The sequence below is a fragment of the Mus pahari genome, chromosome 13 (genome assembly GCF_900095145.1).
Source record: "Mus pahari chromosome 13, PAHARI_EIJ_v1.1, whole genome shotgun sequence".
NCBI classification, from domain to species: Eukaryota; Metazoa; Chordata; class Mammalia; order Rodentia; family Muridae; genus Mus; species Mus pahari.
Window position 1 is genome coordinate 27408287 of NC_034602.1, and position 17647 is coordinate 27425933.

General features: G+C 55.5%; 2 protein-coding genes across 2 annotated transcripts in view; one reads left to right on the plus strand and one right to left on the minus strand.

The window, feature by feature from the left end:
* The first annotated feature begins 219 nt into the window (after positions 1–219).
* Nat8l (N-acetyltransferase 8 like) lies at positions 220–7265 on the plus strand. Its single transcript, XM_021210962.1, has 3 exons — positions 220–1452; positions 2598–2762; positions 4996–7265. Exons 1-3 carry the CDS (start codon positions 1086–1088, stop codon positions 5361–5363), a joined length of 900 nt encoding a protein of 299 aa, XP_021066621.1. The 5' UTR covers positions 220–1085; the 3' UTR covers positions 5364–7265.
* Positions 7266–11587: 4322 nt separating this feature from the next.
* The window catches only part of Poln (DNA polymerase nu), a 133785-nt gene continuing 127725 nt past the window's right edge, over positions 11588–17647 (minus strand). The window contains exons 22-24 of the mRNA XM_021210304.2: positions 13896–13963; positions 13127–13188; positions 11588–11723 (exon numbers count right to left, since the gene is read on the minus strand). Coding sequence (XP_021065963.1) covers positions 11643–11723; positions 13127–13188; positions 13896–13963 — 211 coding nt within the window. The 3' untranslated portion in view covers positions 11588–11642. The remainder of the gene's footprint in view (positions 11724–13126; positions 13189–13895; positions 13964–17647) is intronic.

Sequence of the window (17647 nt, forward strand, 5' to 3'; positions counted from 1 at the left end):
CGGGAGACCTCAGAGTCTCCGCGAGCACGTGGATGATTCGGCTTTGGGGGTGCCCATTCCCGTGACCTAGGAAAGTGGATATGCCACTACGCATTCCCCTCTCCATGCGCGCCCAGTCTGCTGCGTCTGCACGTCTTGCTCCGGGGGACTGTGAGACCGCGGCTCTGAAGCGAGCCCCCGCTGCACCTGCACCAAGGCCACGGGGCGCATGCGCGGACCGCGGAAGGCGGGGGCCGAGCCAGGAGGGGTTTTGCAATCCCGTAGGTCCATTGCCAGGAACAGTCGGGTGTCAGATTAGGGTGGGGTGGGGTTCGGCCCTGCGTCGGGCAGCGCGTGCATCAAACCCCATTTCAGCCGCGACCTCACTCTCTCTCAGTCCTTTCCGCCCTGGCCGCGGGCTCGGAGGGCGCCTGCCAAGGGAACACAGGGCCCCTCACGAGGACTTCGGCCGGGCGCCGCGTACAGACAAAGGGGTGGGAGATGGAGACACTTCCGTGACAACTGCCAGCGGCCGCGGAAGAAGAGGACGCATTGCTGCAGGAACGCCGGCCCGAGCGCAGCGGCAGCTTTGCGGGAGCTCAGGGGCGGGGTGGGAGGCGTCCATCATTCGCCGTCCTCCTGGCGAGCATCAAGACCCCCACGCAGCGCCTATCTGAGCACCCTATCCCTGCTGCCGTTCACTGAGGACCACTTCCTCGCACGCTCTCCGCTCGGCCCCTCTGTGCTCCCGCGATCCGCCAGCCACGCAGCCCAAGTGTGCCATCGGGCGGGCGCGGAGGCGGCGTCTGCTCCCACCCCCGAGATCACATGGTGACCCTCGGCAGCCAATGCAGTGGACGCTAGGACCCTGCGGGACCCCGGGCGCCGCGACTGCACCGGCGCCGCTGCATTATAAATACTTCTCCAAAATGCGGCGCAGCTCCCTGCGCGCGCCCCGGCCGCCCGCCGCCTCCGCCCTGCGCCCCTGAGCCGCTGCCGCCGCTGCCGCCGCCGCGGGTCCGAGGGCGCCGCGCCCTTGCCCTGGGCTCGGGCTCTGCCCGCCGCCGCCGGCTCGCGTCCTCGCGCTGCGCCGCCCGGCCGGGTGCATGCATTGTGGGCCTCCCGACATGGTCTGCGAGACGAAGATCGTGGCTACGGAGGACCATGAGGCACTGCCGGGGGCCAAGAAGGACGCGCTGCTCGCCGCCGCCGGAGCCATGTGGCCCCCGCTGCCCGCCGCGCCCGGGCCGGCCGCCGCACCCCCACCCGCGGCAGGTCCCCAGCCTCACGGAGGCACCGGGGGCGCGGGGCCGCCGGAGGGGCGCGGCGTGTGCATCCGCGAGTTCCGCGCAGCCGAGCAGGAGGCGGCGCGCCGCATCTTCTACGACGGCATCTTGGAGCGCATCCCCAACACCGCTTTCCGCGGCCTGCGGCAGCACCCGCGCACCCAGCTGCTCTACGCCCTGCTGGCGGGTCAGTGCGCCGCGGGGGGCGGGGGGCCGGCGGGGCTGCGGTAGTCCCGCTCCGGGCCGGGCTCCAGCGGGTCCAGCGGACCCTTCCGGAGACCGTCGCGCTTGACTCTCTTTGCCTTCCTCCTGGGTTCCCATCTCGGAGCCCCGGTGCTGCGTCGGTGCGCTGGACCGGTTGGGAGGAGACCAGCTTGCACCAGCGGCGCAGCGCTCCGGGCTTTCGGCCAAGGCGCCTGGGCCGGGCGTGGGAACCAGAGCGGTCTGAGTGCAGGGCGCTGCGGACTGGGAAGCACTGGGTTGGCAACTCAGTCCGCCGCGCCCGGTCTCTCCGTCGCGGGGCATCCCGGGTGGGGGCGGCGTGACAGGGCAGGTAGCGCTGCAGCTGCGGCCCGGCGCGACAACTATATATATAATCTGCGGGCGGGGGAGGCCGCCCGAGGCTCAAGTGCTAATTTATGACGGGAAGACAGCCAGCTCCGCGGGGAGCCAGGGAGACTGTTCGCCAGAGCCAGGGCTACAGGGAGGATACCCTCTGCTGTCTCGAAGCATTCCATGCCATCCCATTCTGCAGATGAGGAGCTTGAGGCGACTCACCCAAGGTCATTCAGAGGAGGCAACTTTTGCTCTTGTGCGTTTTCCTCCTCCACAGCACAAATGAAGTTGGAAACGGTGTGGTGCTTGTCGCCCGACTCTGTCAGCCTAGTGGGCTCCGAAGCTGCCCAGGGAGGGCTCTAGTTGGGTGCCTTCTCAGCCCGGCGCGGGATGACCTGCTTGGATAGGCAGTGTCCTGGTGTCTCTGTCCAGCTCTTTGACTTAGCACCAGGCTAGGTGGAGTAGGCAAGAGACCCTTTGGAAACTGGGGGAACCAAGGGCTGACCAGCACTGGTCTGGCCTAGGCTGTATTGTGGACCTTTGTTTCAGGTTGTGAAGGTAGCAGGTGTTTACGCCAGAGAGCTTGGAAATGAGGAAGCGTAGAGAGGGACTGCGGCCATGACTCCTACACAGAGAAACAGTCCTTGGTGGGGAGCATCCCTAAGCACAGATTTAACAAGGTGGTTTGGACTCCGGGTGCCGTGGGACCTACCCATGTCCAGCCTGGCCGCGTGCCCCTCTGCACCTGCCACCTCACCTGTGCCCCCTTGCCTGCAGCCCTCTGTTTTGCTGTGACCCGCTCACTGCTGCTGACATGCCTGGTGCCAGCCGGGCTCCTGGCCCTGCGCTACTACTACAGTCGCAAGGTGATTCTGGCCTACCTGGAGTGTGCGCTGCACACGGACATGGCTGACATTGAGCAGTACTACATGAAGCCACCTGGTGAGTTCTGGAATTCTCCAACTCTGCCTACTCCCTCCCTCTTCCCCTTCAGGCACAAGAGGGCCTGAGCTGTGGGATCCTGATGTTCTGAGCCTTCTGAATGACTGAGGCCTCTAGCTAAGGGTGGCATATCAGCAGGGGAGAGCCAGGAAGAGGTCCTTCCCTTGGTGGTCTGGCTCCACTGTGTCCTCTGTTGGACACCTCTTCCTGCTACCTGCCATTTGTTTGTCTGTTACGGGGTGAGGTCCTGGCTCAATCCTGGTGGAGGAATCCTGGGTGGCACAGGAGGTGTCCCAGGGAGCAGAAGATTGAGCAGGGGCCCAGGCCTTACTGGCCTCCTGACTAGAGTAGTGAACCACAAGGCATTATCCCAGACCCCGAGGCTTTCTGTAGAAAGAGGGTCTGGGACTCTGGTCTACAGGAGCTGGAGACTGGTTGGTCTCTCCCTGAGGCAGGTCATGAAGCAGGCTGGGTTGTGGGAGGCAGAGGGGAGACATTTTGAGATGTGAGGGGCTGTCTGGCCAGAAGGAACCAGGTCTATTTCAAGGAAGGGTAGTCTCCTTGGCCTTGCCAGCTATAGTTTTCTGCCGGCTTCTCCCTAGCTGCCCCATCTTGTACCCCAGTGCCCGGTTTAGCTGGCCTTAGTGCCTGATGTTCCCCTTGGCCCTTACCCACATTCAGATACAGCTTCCTGCCCTCGACCTACCTGCCTCTGCTTGGGAAGAGAAGGTGGAAAATGGCTGAAGCAGGCTTTGGTAGATAGGTTGAGTAGATAGATGGGTGTGGTCAGAAGTTCCTGTCATGTGCCCTCAGGGGTTAGAGTATGGCAGTTCTTGCTAACCCTTGGACATCTGCTGGGTTTATAGGGTTAACCCAGCCTCTACTGGGCAATGAGCCTGACACCAGGCTAACCAGCCCCTACAAGAAGGGAGAGGGTGAGAACAAGGAGTTTGGATGGGAGAAATGCTGACGGGCACAGGCCACAGGGAGTCCAGTCACCTTCATGAACTAGAAGAGCCAGAGCTGGACATCAGCTAACTGGGCTGTGTAGATTTATGGGAGTTCTTATGCAAGGGGTGGGGGTGGGGGACAAGACCTAGGAAGAGTGGCAGCTGGGTGCTAGAGGTTGTCCTGACCTCTGGCCTGGTTGTGTGGCTGGGTGTGGGGCAGCTGGTCAGAGGGCATATGGGGTTGGGGAAGTCCTAGAGGCTCTGGGACCAGGGCCCTCCATGAGTTGGCAACTTTCTCTGCTACGCTGGTGGAGGGTGCACAGGCAGCACCCTCAGCTGTAGAGCAGAGTCTGCCCTGAAGGCACCGGCTCCCCCAGAGGTGAGAAGTATAGGGAGGAGTGCTTCCTCCTGCTGGGTGAGGGCAGATACAGGTGCAGAGCTTTTGGGGGAAGTCCTTTGAAGGAGGCTGGAGGTGGAGTGGGTAAGGCCAAGGGAGGCCAGATCTCCCACAGCAAGTCACTTGGCTGGGCCAGACGCTCTCTCCCCCCTAAGGTCCCTTAGCCATCATCTTTCAGAATGGTCTCTGGGTGTCCCCTTGACCGTGGACCTTTCGTTCATGAAGGTGACTGAATTCCAAACTCCTTGTTCTCGCCCTCTCCCTTCTTGTAGGGGTTGGCTAGCCCGGTGTCAGGCTCATTGCCCAGTAGAGGCTGGGTTACTGGGGTTGGGGTATGTGTGGCTGTCGCTGGGTTATAAAACATTTCTCTGGGTTCTCATTCAGTTCTATCCCTGCAGCGATACTGGGGGAGGAGTATGGCAGGCCAAGGGCTGGGATTCAGAGTATGTCAGCAAGACATACTCTGCCCCGTGGCCCTGGCTGTGGTTGTCTATGGTTTTTCCTGTGGTCTGGAGGTAGGAACCTGCTTTGTCAAGGGCTGTCCAGCTCCTAGGCACCTCCAACTACTATTCTGGCCAGGACGGTAGAGACTTGGGCTGGAGCTGACTGTGTCTGCTTGTGAGGTGGGATCCTGTCATGCAAAGTTGGGCAGGTTTGCCTGGACTGCGACTTAAGGAGTGTTCTTGCTGCTCAGGGGGTCTAGAAGAGGCAGGTTATCCTAAATCGTGGCCTCCCACGGTGTCCAGAAGAGCTGAAAGGTGGGTCAGGGCACTGGAGGATTGAGCATCATTGTGATACCCTGACTTGGCACCCAGCTGGAATGGGCAGCTCTAAAGTCTCTCCAGTCTTCCATGCAGAATACCCCTGACTGTCATGTCCTTCCTAGGTTCCTGTTTCTGGGTGGCTGTGCTGGACGGCAACGTTGTGGGCATCGTGGCCGCACGGGCCCATGAGGAGGACAACACAGTGGAGCTGCTCCGCATGTCCGTGGACTCGCGCTTCCGCGGCAAAGGCATCGCCAAGGCTCTGGGCAGGAGGGTGTTGGAGTTTGCCATGCTGCACAACTACTCTGCAGTGGTACTGGGCACCACAGCCGTTAAGGTGGCCGCCCACAAGCTCTATGAGTCACTGGGCTTCAGACACATGGGCGCGAGTGATCACTACGTGCTGCCTGGCATGACCCTCTCGCTGGCCGAGCGCCTCTTCTTCCAGGTCCGCTACCACCGCTACCGCCTGCAGCTGCGCGAGGAGTGACTACCACCACCTGCCCATCACCCTGTCTGCCCCTGTCCACTTCTGCCCTCCTGCTCGCTGCCTAGTGCGGCCCTGCTTTCCACTGCTCACCTTGGCATTTGTTTGGGTTTTCCTTTTTCAGCACCATGCTGGTTCATCACCTGGCTGGTTCTGGGGCCACAGGGTCCCAGTCCAGAGTGCTCATCTGCAACACTCTGGTGGGGTGGATTGTCTGCAGCCATGGCCCTTGCCTCCCCAGCCCATCAGAGTGGCTCATCATGCCTTGAAGAGCAGCATTGTGGACCATCTGAACTATCCACAAAGCTGCCCAGCCTGCCTCCATCAGGGAAGGACTAGCCTTGCCCATCAAGCACAGAACCTCTACAACAACCCCCCTCTCCCCCCAAGGAGCAGAACCCTGGCCCCCAGCCAGGCTAAGGCTCAGCTATTGGCCTCTGGAAGAGTGGTCTGCTGGGCTGGGCAGCCACTGCCCCATGGGAGGCTGAGCTGGCCCCAGGCCCTGCTTTGCCCTGTGCATGCTAAGGACATGGCCTGGCTGCAGCATGCCGCATGCCACAGCCCCCTGTCCCGCTATCCTGCCCAGCCTGGACCTCAGGCCTGAGCTGGTGAGCTCCCTTGTCCTGTCCTGAGCTGGCCTCTGGAGGGCCTACCTGCCTGACCCTGTCTACTCTCTGGTGGGGCCTGGCCTGGCCTAACCTGGCTCTATCCACTCCTGCTTTGCTTCGAAATCATCTTACCTCTTTCCCTTTTTGGTCCCTGTGCCTCCTTGCTCTGGCTGACTTGGCTGGTCACCCGGGTTTGGTTCCTGTAGCAATCCACTGCACAGCATGGTGGGGATTTCATGGGGGTGGGGGGGACACCTCCCCCAACACCTGTTATATCAGGTGGCCTCCTCCCAGCTGCCTGAGGTCCTGTGGCCTCATGCTGTTTGTGGGGTCTGCCCTGTGAATGTAACTAGCCCAGGCTGTTGTTGGCAATGCCTGCCACAGCTTCTCCCAGCCTGAAACAACCCATTCTCTAATAAGTTACGTAGACAGAATAGCACTCTGCATGACTTTAATTACTGGGACAAAATGGTAGTTTGAGCCTCCAGACACACATCTGTGTGGTGCTAGCATACACACGGTCTCTGGCCCCATTTGATGGGGGTGGGTGGCCGGGTAGGTGGAAGATTTCAGTTTGAAGTATGGAAGGAGACTCTAATTTAGTGTAAACACCCCTAAAGTGCCCTCACAACACAGTCTGTGAGACTCAGGTTGCCCCTTGATTCCTTGTATGCAGGATTGAGGGGACTGGAGGGTCCTAAAGCCTCATAGGAAGGGCTGGGCACTGCCTTGGGGGTAGGAGCTGGTGGTTGGGATGGGCCCAGGTATCCCACTACAGACTACTCTGCTAGGCCAACTGTGTTCCTGGCCTCTCCTTTTGAGGTTCCACTTAGGATCCAGCCTGGATGGGAGTGGGTATGGCCTAGGACAGGGAAAGGCAGTAGCTGGCAGTGTTCATGTGGCCAGCTGAAACTTGGACTTAGCTTTAGTGCAGGGGGCCCATCCATATTCCTCTGTGTGGGGCTTGGGGTGAGGAGAGGCAGGCTAGGTAGACCATAGAGCTGGGCCCCTGGCACCAAGGCTACATTATTAGAAAGGCTCTTTAGAGTTAATGAGTTGGTGGAACAAGCCCAGCTTCCTGAGGGGCCTTTTGTCCTGTTAGCAATTGAGGCATTTGCAGAACACTGTACAGACCCCGCTCTCCCTGTACATTCCTCCCTGGTGGTGCCCGGTCCCCGCTTGGGGATGGGAGTTTTGTAGACTGTACAGAAATTGGCACCCTATTTTCTTGCAGCTCTCAGATTTTGTTAATCTGGATTATACAGACAGACGTAAAGTGTTTTAGCAAAATGGAAAACAAACAGTTGTGCCTTTTTTCTCTTTTCTGTTTGGATTGGTCTCGGCTCGGGGCTAGTCTTAGTTGTTGTGGGGGTATAGGGACGGCTGGTGTCTGAGGCCTGTGGGGTCAGAGGCTGCTGGTGGGTCTGAGGCCTGGATGGGCCTAAGCGGGAGCCAGGTCTGCTGGACACCACCAGCTGCCAAGGCTTCTCTGATCCTGTGCCTTCGGGGTCTGCAGTCTGGGGTTGGAGGGCAGGGCAGGGCGCTGGGGTCACTTGGGCCAGGGCTGAGCTTGGGGATCCTGTAGCCACCCATGTCTCCTTGATACTGACCTGGGATGAGCTCATAGTAGATTCCTCCAGCCTAGGAGCCTGGGAGGAGGCGTGGCCCTTCCAGCCTCTTGGCACCTGCCTGCTCAAGGGGATCTCTTCCTGCTGAACAACCCGTGGGTAAAGGGAAGTTTGCTGGGCTCGCGAGTATCCGTTGCCTTCTGTTGCTGCCGAGACTTGGTAGAGATTCCAGGAATGGATGGTGGGGTAGGCTCCAGCTGCGTCAGGATGGAGCCTCACCAGGCAGTATGTAGCTTGGCAGGGCCTGAGGCCTGGAGACATACCTGTCTCCCTGGGCTGGAGGAAGCTGAGTGTGCTGATGACTGCGCCTGACCGTGTCCACTCCATCATCCCAGAGCTCTGAGTGCTCTGCACATGTGCACTGATGTGAATTTTCTGTTTGTTGAGATTCTGATGTTTCTTCTACCTCTGTGGAGGTCCTCCTCCCTGCTCCACTTGGTGGCCATGTGCTTGGTGCCCCTCCTCTGAGTTGGCTGGCCATCTCCCTCTCCTTTGGGCCTCCAAGCACCTGAGGTGGCCAGCAGCTGTACTCTGGGCCTGCGAAGGCCCAGGGAAGGCCAGCCTGGGGTCTGACTCTGTGCTCAGGATCTGTGGCTTCCAGGAGTCCTATTGTTTGCTTGGAAGCTTTAGAGTAGGGAGGGAGAAAGATGATGGAATGTCCCAGAATGTCAGTGTTGGATGACCTTACAGCATAAATGTTGCTTGACTGTCCCCTGGCAGCTCCCACTGCCCCGGCATGTGTCTCTGCAGATGCCTAGTCTCTGCTGTATGGCCAAGAGGCTGGCCTGCATGTTCTAAGATCTGGCCCCTGAGTGTCGTGAGGCCATGCCCTGGTGGCCATGACAGCCTCTTCCATGTCCTGATCTCACCCCTATGCTTACCCTTCACCCTAGCACTGCCCTGGGGTTGGGCAGCAGCTAAGGGATGTGCTAACCTGGCTGAGGTGGTAGATGGCTGGCTTTGGCTGGCAGGCCCTGTGGATAACAAGTTAGTCTCAGGGGCTTGGACAGTTCCCATATTGCACAGGTACCCTTCCTGAGATAAGGGGATAGGGCAGAGGATAGAGTCAGGGACACAACTAAAGTGAGCTTGGGCTTTGACCTGGTGCCTGGGACTCACTAGACCATAGGATCATCGCTTGTGCTGGAAGACACGTTGCCCATCCCTACTTGCCTTTGCCAGCCCCAGGCAGCCCCATGGTAACAGCTTCCTGGAGCTGGCTTCCAGGGCTGTGCCTGTGGCTAGAGGCCTGGGGACAAAACTGTTTGGGTCTTGCTGGTGTCCCATGTTTCTTGGGGAGCTGGATGTGACCTCCTAGCTGCATAGGAACTGTGCAGCACCCACTAGGCCATCTTCTTGTCAGGCCCAAGGGGCAGCTTGAGATAGTTGACCTGAGGTGGTTATGGCTCCCTGTCCATGGTAGCAGTGCTGCTGGCACCTGTTGTCCTTGGCTTTTGGCTACCCTCTGCTGGGTGTGGGGCAGACCCGGGCTGGGCTGCTCTTTGGTGCTATTGTCACCGTGCTTCCAGCAAGGGAGGGGTCCATGACGGTGGGTGGAACTTGCCTGGAGCTGGGTGGAAGATGAGCCTTGACTTACCACTGTTGGATGTATTTTTTTTTTAAACAGCAATAATTAGCCATTTTAAAGAAGGGGTTTACCTACATAAATGTGCATGCCCATCGGTGTATGTGCATCTGTGCACATGTATGTGCATCTGAGAGGATGTATTTGCATGTGAGAGCATCTGTGTGTGTATAGGAACTGTGTAGCACCCACATGGCCATCTTCTTGTCAGGCACAAGGGGCAGCCTGAGAGAGTTGACCTGAGATGCACACACGCGCTCACACACACACACACACACACACACACTGTTTGTGATCATGTGCTCATATGACTATATGTGCCCAAGAAATCAGTCATGTGTTGCATGTGTGTGAGCATGTGTGAGTATGTGTGGGCATCTCCATATGTGTATGAATGTGTGCATGTGTATGCTTGTACGTGCACATGTGTAGCAGTGGGAGGGAATCTGTGGGGACAGTCTCTGATCTGGGAGGCACTTTGTGGTAAGAAGGGTCTTGTGGTTGTCTTTCACTATGTCCATTCCCTGCCCTGCCCTGCCCTGCCCAGCTCCACATGAATGTAGCACAACCCCACCAGGCCAGCTGAGCCTCTGCTGGCCCTCACCTCTGTCCATGTCCCCCTCAACTGAGGGTAGGGTAGAGGAGCTGGAGGTCCCTTGGATAGGACACGGACTGGGTTTGGCCAGGGTGCAGAGGGTATGACACAGTGGTAGGTCTCACTGTTGTGGTTTGTTCCTGAATTTGTACTGTGAGCCCATGATGGGGGTGGGGGTGTCCTGAGACCCCAGGATGTGCCAAAATAGCCCGTAGGGCCAGATGATGAGCCGAGTTCCCAAGAAGACAGGCTGGGGGCCCAAGTGGGTTTGTACCCCTGCCTGCACGGCCCCCAATGCTGCTGTTTTTCAATAAAACCAGAATTGAAGGAACCAGGCTCTGTGATTTTTTTTTTTTGAGGCACTTCCTGGGGTGGATATACTGGTTTTCCCACTCTCTGGGCCTTTTCTGCCTGTGTTTGGCTGAGCTGGACACTGGAGCAGGAGTGGGATCATTGAGGCAGGGTTAGGGCCTTGGTATCCCTGTGGAATTGAAGCCCCCTTCCCAAAACTATTACCAAGCTCAAACTCCCATGATGCTCTCTCTCACTAGGGAAGAGGGGTTTGGACTTCTCTCTGGCCAGGGATGGTTAGGGGCTGTAGCCCTTCACATTTCCTCAGCATGGTAGATATAGAGGCAGCAGCCAGACTGTAGGACAACTTGGCTGTAGGGTGGAGAGGTAGTGGGGGTGGAGGGGTGGTGAGGGTGGAGGGGTGGGATTGCCTCAGGCCCAGCAGCAACCAAAAGGTTTTACTCTACCTCTATGCTATAGTTCTTGGGCAATTAAAACTTCTGGCACAGCTGAGACACCTTTGGTGCAGCCTCCAGGCTACCAAACCCCACTGTTTTGGCCTGGTTCTGGTAGATATTTACAAGGCCAACACCTGTGGGTTTATGGGATTTGGATCCATGAAGAGCTTCATCTTCTCTTGAGGGCTCTTCTGGACCCCTATGTTGCTAGCAGCCTCCTGCTGGGTGGTGCCACCACAGGCTGTGTTCCCTGCTGCTTGTCTACCAACATGCATGGGTATCAGTGTTAGCCAGGTTGAGGGACAGACATCTTGGTGAATGAAGACATATATCCTCTCAGACCCCTATGCAGTAACCAGCTGGCCTTGTCAGTAGGGAGACCCTTGGAGGCTGGGGGAGGGTTTCAAACATTCAGACACTCAGCTCAGACACTCAGCTCAGACAGACACTCAGCTCAGACAGACACTCAGCTCAGCCCTGGGTAGCTTTCTAGGAGATTCCTTTGGAGGGATGTAACCATGGCATGGTCAGGGGCTACCCTTCCCAGAAGCAGAGGGACTTGGTGATCTTTGCCTGGGCTTGGGTGATATAACAGAGTCCGTCTTTGAAACATAACCAGAAGGCCACCTGCCATGGAGCTGGCCTTGTATCTTAAACCTTGTGCTCCCCACAGTGCCAGATTCCTTACTGGACACGGACCATAATAAATTGTATCTGGCACAGAGAACGGCCTGGGTAGACACTCATCAAGGGACAAACTGCCTTGAGGCAGTTCCCAGTCCAGCCTCTTGCTGAGAAAACTGTATGCTGTATACATGTGTTTGTACCCAGAGGAAGAGCCCGCTCACACAAGGACGAAGACAGCTTCTCATTAGGCTTTTACTTCAGGTGCCCCAGTTGTCCCACAAAGGGTTAATGTGGTCTGTATTAGTTTAGCCCTCACAGAGTGCAAGTTTGTAACACCGAGGAAAGGCTGTAGGATGGATTGGTGAAAACCAACTCTCATTCCACTGCTGCCCAGAGATACAGACAAACTTAGGATGAAAAAAAAAAAATGCCCTTTATGGGGGTAGGGAACAGGGACCTCACTGGAGCCGGATTGTTGCTGGGAGATGGGTCAGGCTGAGCCCAGTATCTCTTGCAGTGGGGCCAGGTGTCCCCATGAGCGGCCAACACTCAAGTTCACTTTTAGGGGCACCTGTGGGGCGACAACCAGAAATGAGCTCCAAGGAGAAACCCAGCCACCTCCCAGGCCCCATGCATGTTGATGAGGAAGCAGTACTCACGGACACACACTTCTACAGACAGAGAGCAGCCACACATTCCAGCATACGTATGGACACACACAAGTAAGCTCCCATTTTCTCCGTTGTAAGCTCACATCACATGTTCCATGGTGGACCTCCCTGTCTACCAGGCCTCAGCCAGTGTGTAGGCCTACAGGGCTCCCAGACATGGTGCCTGAGGGTGGGACTGTCTCAGTGTTCACCCGGTCAGGGTTGTTGTGCTAGGGGGCAGAAGACCCCTACCAGAGGTGGGCCTTTTCCCAAGGCACTAGACAAAACCACCTTGTCAGAAGAAAGGGACTGGTCCTCAGCTGTTTCCCATAGTCACCTGCCTCACGAGGGCCCCCTGATGGCAGCTAAATTTAGTTACCTTGGCTTCAAGCTCCTCCCTCAGCACCTACTTCTTGGTTCACCACAGGAATTGTAGGTTTTGTAGACTATCTCAGGGAGGAGGAGTCCTGCCACCAACTGAGTAAAACACATATGCTGCCCTTGACTCTGCCACCTTTCTAGAGGTGTGCTATGCCCTGGTGTGCCACAGGGTGTCTTTCAGTAAAGGAAAAAGTAATCAGGCAGAGCCTTTTCTAGGAAGGCCTCAGAGCCTGTGAGCAGAGCCAAGGCTGCTCTGAAAGGTGGTCAGCCAGCTTCTGAGGCTCTGCTCAGTTCTGAGGGGTCCACTGGGCTGGATTCTTACTAAATGAAAGATGTATTTCTGGTACCATCTGGGTGGCTCTTCAGGCTTCAAGGCTCCCACCTGTACTCACTGCCCAGTTGTCCACACTGCTCTGGGGAGCCCATGCTGAAACATCCAAAGGTCTTTTCTTGGCAAGAACCCAGAGCTACCTCCAAGCAGCTAGCTAGGTGCAGAGTAGGCTTGTGTTTAGATGTGTCCTGGGGTGACTTGTGTTCAGATGTGTCCTGGGGTGGCTTGTGTTCAGATGTGTCCTGGGGTGACTTGTGTTTAGATGTGTCCTGGGGTGACTTGAAGTAGGTAGGGCCCAGTGCTCACACCTTCAGTCATGCTGGGTCTCAGGGAAGGGGTTTAGCCAGAAGCTGGTAAAAACAACAGCAGGTATCCATGGTGGTGGCTTCTTAGTGGGTAGCAGCCAGGTCATCCAGTAGGGAAAGGGTTCCTCAGAAGGGCAGGGGCAAGTACAGGCTTGGAGGGCAGTGGTCCTGGTGCCCAAAACTGGAATTTGCCTTCTTCCTTGTCCTTATAGCCTCTGGGGGTGGGGGTGGGGCCCTCTTGTCCACCCTGAGTTGACTCAAGGTGTAGGGGATATAGCAGTGAGGCTGGGCACATGTGTCCTCTTACCTGCAGCTGCAGTTCCAGGGTCTGTACCTGTTGCAAGGACTCCATGATCCTTCTGACAAGAGCTACAACAGGAAAACAGATGCTTACAGGCTGTGTGGGTCAAGGTCTGGCCAGCCTTCTGGCTTCCAGGACCCCAGAGTTGAGGATGGAGGAACTTTCAGGCTCAATGCTGCTTGTTCCAAGTTACCTGATTGTTTCTTGGGTCTACAAGTCACTTAAACCCTTCATCCTCTCATGTAACCTCAAAGCTTGTTCAACTCCCAGTAGTTCAGGATGTAGCTTAAAGGACCCTCAGCTCATTCTTCTGGTCCCTGTACTGAGTGAGCTGGCCCCACCCTTCCACCCCAGCTCTTCACAGCAGTGGCAGGCCAACTGAGGTGGGTAGGTGGGGTGACCACCCCAGCAGTTCTGGCTGGGACGGTAGATATAGGAGAAGGTACAAGGTTATTATTCCTAGTCAAAATAGTGTGGGTATGGAAGGCCATTATCTTTGATGCTTCTGGGGCAGGTCTAATGTACTTGCCATGCCTCTGCAGGTAGCTTTGAGGCCCTGACAGTACTATCTATCTTGGGAGATTGTGCCATAGATGCCTGTGCACAGAAGCTTCATGGCTGTTCTGGAGGACTAGACATCTATCTTCTCTTTTTATGGTCACCAAGTCAGCTGCCATCTGGGAGAAGCCTTGAGATATAGAGAGGAGAAGCTTCAAGGGATAGCACATTTCCTAACTGATGGACACCACGCCCCACTATGCTCCCCTGGATGTACCTGCAAACTCAGGGACCTGAGAATCTTCTACTTCAAACAGCAGCTCATCATGAATTTGGGCAACTAACCTGGAAAGGAAGGAAAGAAGTCACTTGGGAGTGTGGATCCTCCACACGGGACCTAAGGTTATCCTTCAAAGTTCCTTATAGGTTGTTTGGCATTTGGTTTATGAAAGAGTGTGGCTCTGTGTGGGATAGGTATAGCCATCCTGGCACTATGGTCTGGGCTGTTTACCATCAGACAGCTCCAGGATGTGGGCAGGAGGTGCCAGGAGAGAAGGAGACATGATCTCTGAAGAGCTGTCCAGTTCCTGAGCAGGCTGAGCATTTGACGCTCATGGAAGGCTGGCAGAGCAGAGAAAGGACTCCCTGGGAAAGCAAAAGCACATGGGACCTCTTCATGTCCCCAGGCCCCTACTCTGCATACCCGTGCCTGTCCTGGAACTCACTCTGCAGACCATGATGGCCTCAAACTGTCACCTGTCTCTGCCTCCCAAGGACTGGGATTAAAGGCATGTGCTACCACTGCCGGCCACGTCTCCCACTTTCCACAGTTGGGGCAGCAGTGCTGAGGTGGGCTAGGAGAGTCACTCAGACTGTGAGGAGAGAAGCTAAATCTAGAATGTAGTGGGAATGTATCCCTCAGCTTAGAGGAAGTAACGGGGCAATATTTTTTAATTTTCTTTTAAAGTCATAAAATATTCAACAGAACTTGAAAATTTTTAAAAATTTAAAGTACAAAACCACATTGGATATGGGGTATTTTGGATGGCCCATACAGTATTGAACATGTACTCTGGGGCACCAAACCACAGCTCTAGTTGAACTTGGCTTTGTGGGCTGCTCAGATTCCACTCTTTGCACAGTCCTGTATGGCTTCTTTAGCCCCTTCTGGCATCAGTAGGAATCCAGGAAGCAGTGCTTTGTTGAGTAAGCATGTTGGAGGAACAGGCACAGATTTGCACAGGATGAAAAATGAAATGCTGGGCATATCTGAGCACTCAACCCACAGACCCATGTCAGCACACGTGCTAGCTTGCTCAAACCTACAGGCTCCCAGGAGTGTGGAATCCTAGTGCCCAAGCCTCCCAGGGAGATGACACTTCAGAATCCTGTGGCTGTGTGCTCCCTAGACCTGGTGCTAGCACCTTGTGGGTACATAGGGGTGTATGGTGCATCTCTGGCTCTGCACACTCAGGGCTGAGATGTGCAGTACATGTGGTAGGGATGGTCACCAGGACCTATAGCCCTCAAGGAAGGGTCGAGGGCATAGAAGGGTCCCATGTGCTGTGGTCCTTGCTGTCTCCTGGATGGGACTCGGAAGGCAACAATTGAAGGCCATGTCCCCACTGCTGTTTGCCCTGGGCTTCCCTGTGGCAGCTAGAAGCTGAGGCTTCACAGGGAAGTTGTGGCAATCCCCTTATGGCAGCAGTGATATTGGGATCTGATGGTGAACCCTGGCTAGAAGGAAAAAGCAGCCTTTACATGTCTGAGTAGAGAAGCCATGATGGCAATTGACAGCAGAGTTCTATGCTGAACTGTCCATCTGTCTTCTCTGTCACCCTTTTGCTGCTGAATGGGAAAGAGAAGGGTTTATGTTCCCAGCATACATAGCACCTCCTTTATGATGGGGTGACCCAGAAGTCATCTGTTTTCCGACTCCCAGGAAGACGTGTAAGGGTTGCTTTGACCATCACCACCCATCTCTTGCCTGGAAGGTACTGTGATCGTCATCACAGCTATGTCTATCATGACACCGAGGGGAAAGGGCCTAAGCTTCTAAAATAGCAACTTCTGTGCCTTGGACTTCTCAGGCAGGACAACAGTATACCTTTTAATCCCAGGTTACTGTAGCCAGGCCATTGTTACTAGAGGCCAACGAATGCACATCCTAAAGATTGTGCAGGCAATGGACATATCATGCTGGGGCCAGACTATGGAATAGTGAAGTATACATTCACTATTCATCAGAGACATTCACACAGAGGTGCCTTTGTGTCTCATGTACTGCCTCTGGCTAGGGCACCAACACTGCCCTTCCAGAAGTCCAACTGTGGCAGGACGTGACAGGGACTAAGCTGTAGCACTGATGTGTTTCCTTAAACTAACATCAAGGTGTCTGGCAGGCCTTGGCTCCCAAGGGGCTTACTTTTCAAATGGGCAGAAACTTCAGAAGAGGCACTTGCAACTCTTTCCAGATTTAGCAGAAGTGCCTTCACACTTCTTGAAATCACACCATGCAATCTGAGCTGCCAGTGTGGCAGGACCTAATAAGTGTGACTGTTAGTCACTCACACATCACCATCACAGGCACAGAGACATCGCACTTCTCACTGGAAGCTGGGGCACAGGGACAAGCAGGAGAAGCAGAAGAATGCAGGCTTAGACCACCCAGGCTCCCAGGAGGGTATGCCTCCATAGCTCACATCTGCTCTACAGAGGACACAGAGCTACAGTATTTGCATCTGTTGACCTGACACAGGCAGACAGATCCTGGTTCCTTTGAGAGGACTTTCCAGAAGGGCCTAATCTCATCCATTTGCCAAGAGCCTGCCAGGAAGCTCCCTCCTACAGCACACTCTTCCCATGCTGAATTCTTTGTGGTTCCCTCCTAGAAGTGCATTTGTGTGGTGGTAAGAGGTAGGAGACTCTGCAGCCCTGGGAGGACAGCAGCCAGGCTCGGCTCTGCCTGGATTTGAACAAGGTGCATGCTGCATATTGCCTCGTTTCCTCTTCTCTGTGGCCCTGAGTCAGATTCTCTGGGCTTACATTCTGAAAAGACATTGCCCCAAGGAGACCTTAAGCCTTAATATGCCAACACCTTTCAACAGTTCCAAAAAGAGCATCAGAGAGGCAACCTGCTAGCCTTGCATGTGGTAGGTGCAGAGTGTTGTGTGCTTTCAGCAGCTGCCAGGATGGGCGAACACAGATTGGTCCTAGGTCCATTCACCTCAGGCAAGAACTGGCAGAAGATGCTTTCTGAATCTAGGAAATTTCAGAATACAACCTGAATAGGCCAAGTGAAGCTAGAGGTTATCTCCAGAGGAGTGGGAGTGGGCAGATGTACAGACTTCAGAGATTGCAGGGAATTGGGAGGAAACCATTGAGACTACTAAGCAGCAGACAGGGAAGATGACCAGAGAAACTAGGTGGGCTCAAATGTTGCATAGTCTGCTCCCAGCTAACTCTTGGCCATGCCTGGGGCAGGCTCAACTCTGAAACTTTTCCCAGAGGAAGCTTGCAGCTTCCCAACCTATTTCTTTTTAGTAAAAACGTGCCTGCAACAGGGCTGCAAATGGCAGTGGACAACAGAGCTTGGAGCTGAGCCTCCTGCCCTTGACAATGTATGGCACCAATCCACAGTGCATACTCCTGTGTAGAGGTGTGAACATCACCCAAGAACACAGGTACAAGTCCAAAAAGGACAGGGGAAATGCTTGGAGAAATAAAGTTTTGAAAGAAAGATGAGAGACTGCTGATAAGGGAAAATTTATGCCTTGAGTATGAATTATATTCCAGGCCAAGAGAAAACTGTAAGCTTGGTGAAGAATGCCCATAGCAAGTAGGTTCCCATGTCTACAAAGTCTCTTGGAGCTGCTACACAGGGGTCTGTGAGATCCATTTCACATTTTAGGACCTAGAAAAGCTGTCTTCTTCCTACTGGAGCTTTCCTCCTGGGAGCAGAGGTGCTGACCCACTTAGGCAGTGATATGGTCACTCTGGTGTGCAAGGGCCATGGGAGGAGCTCTGGGT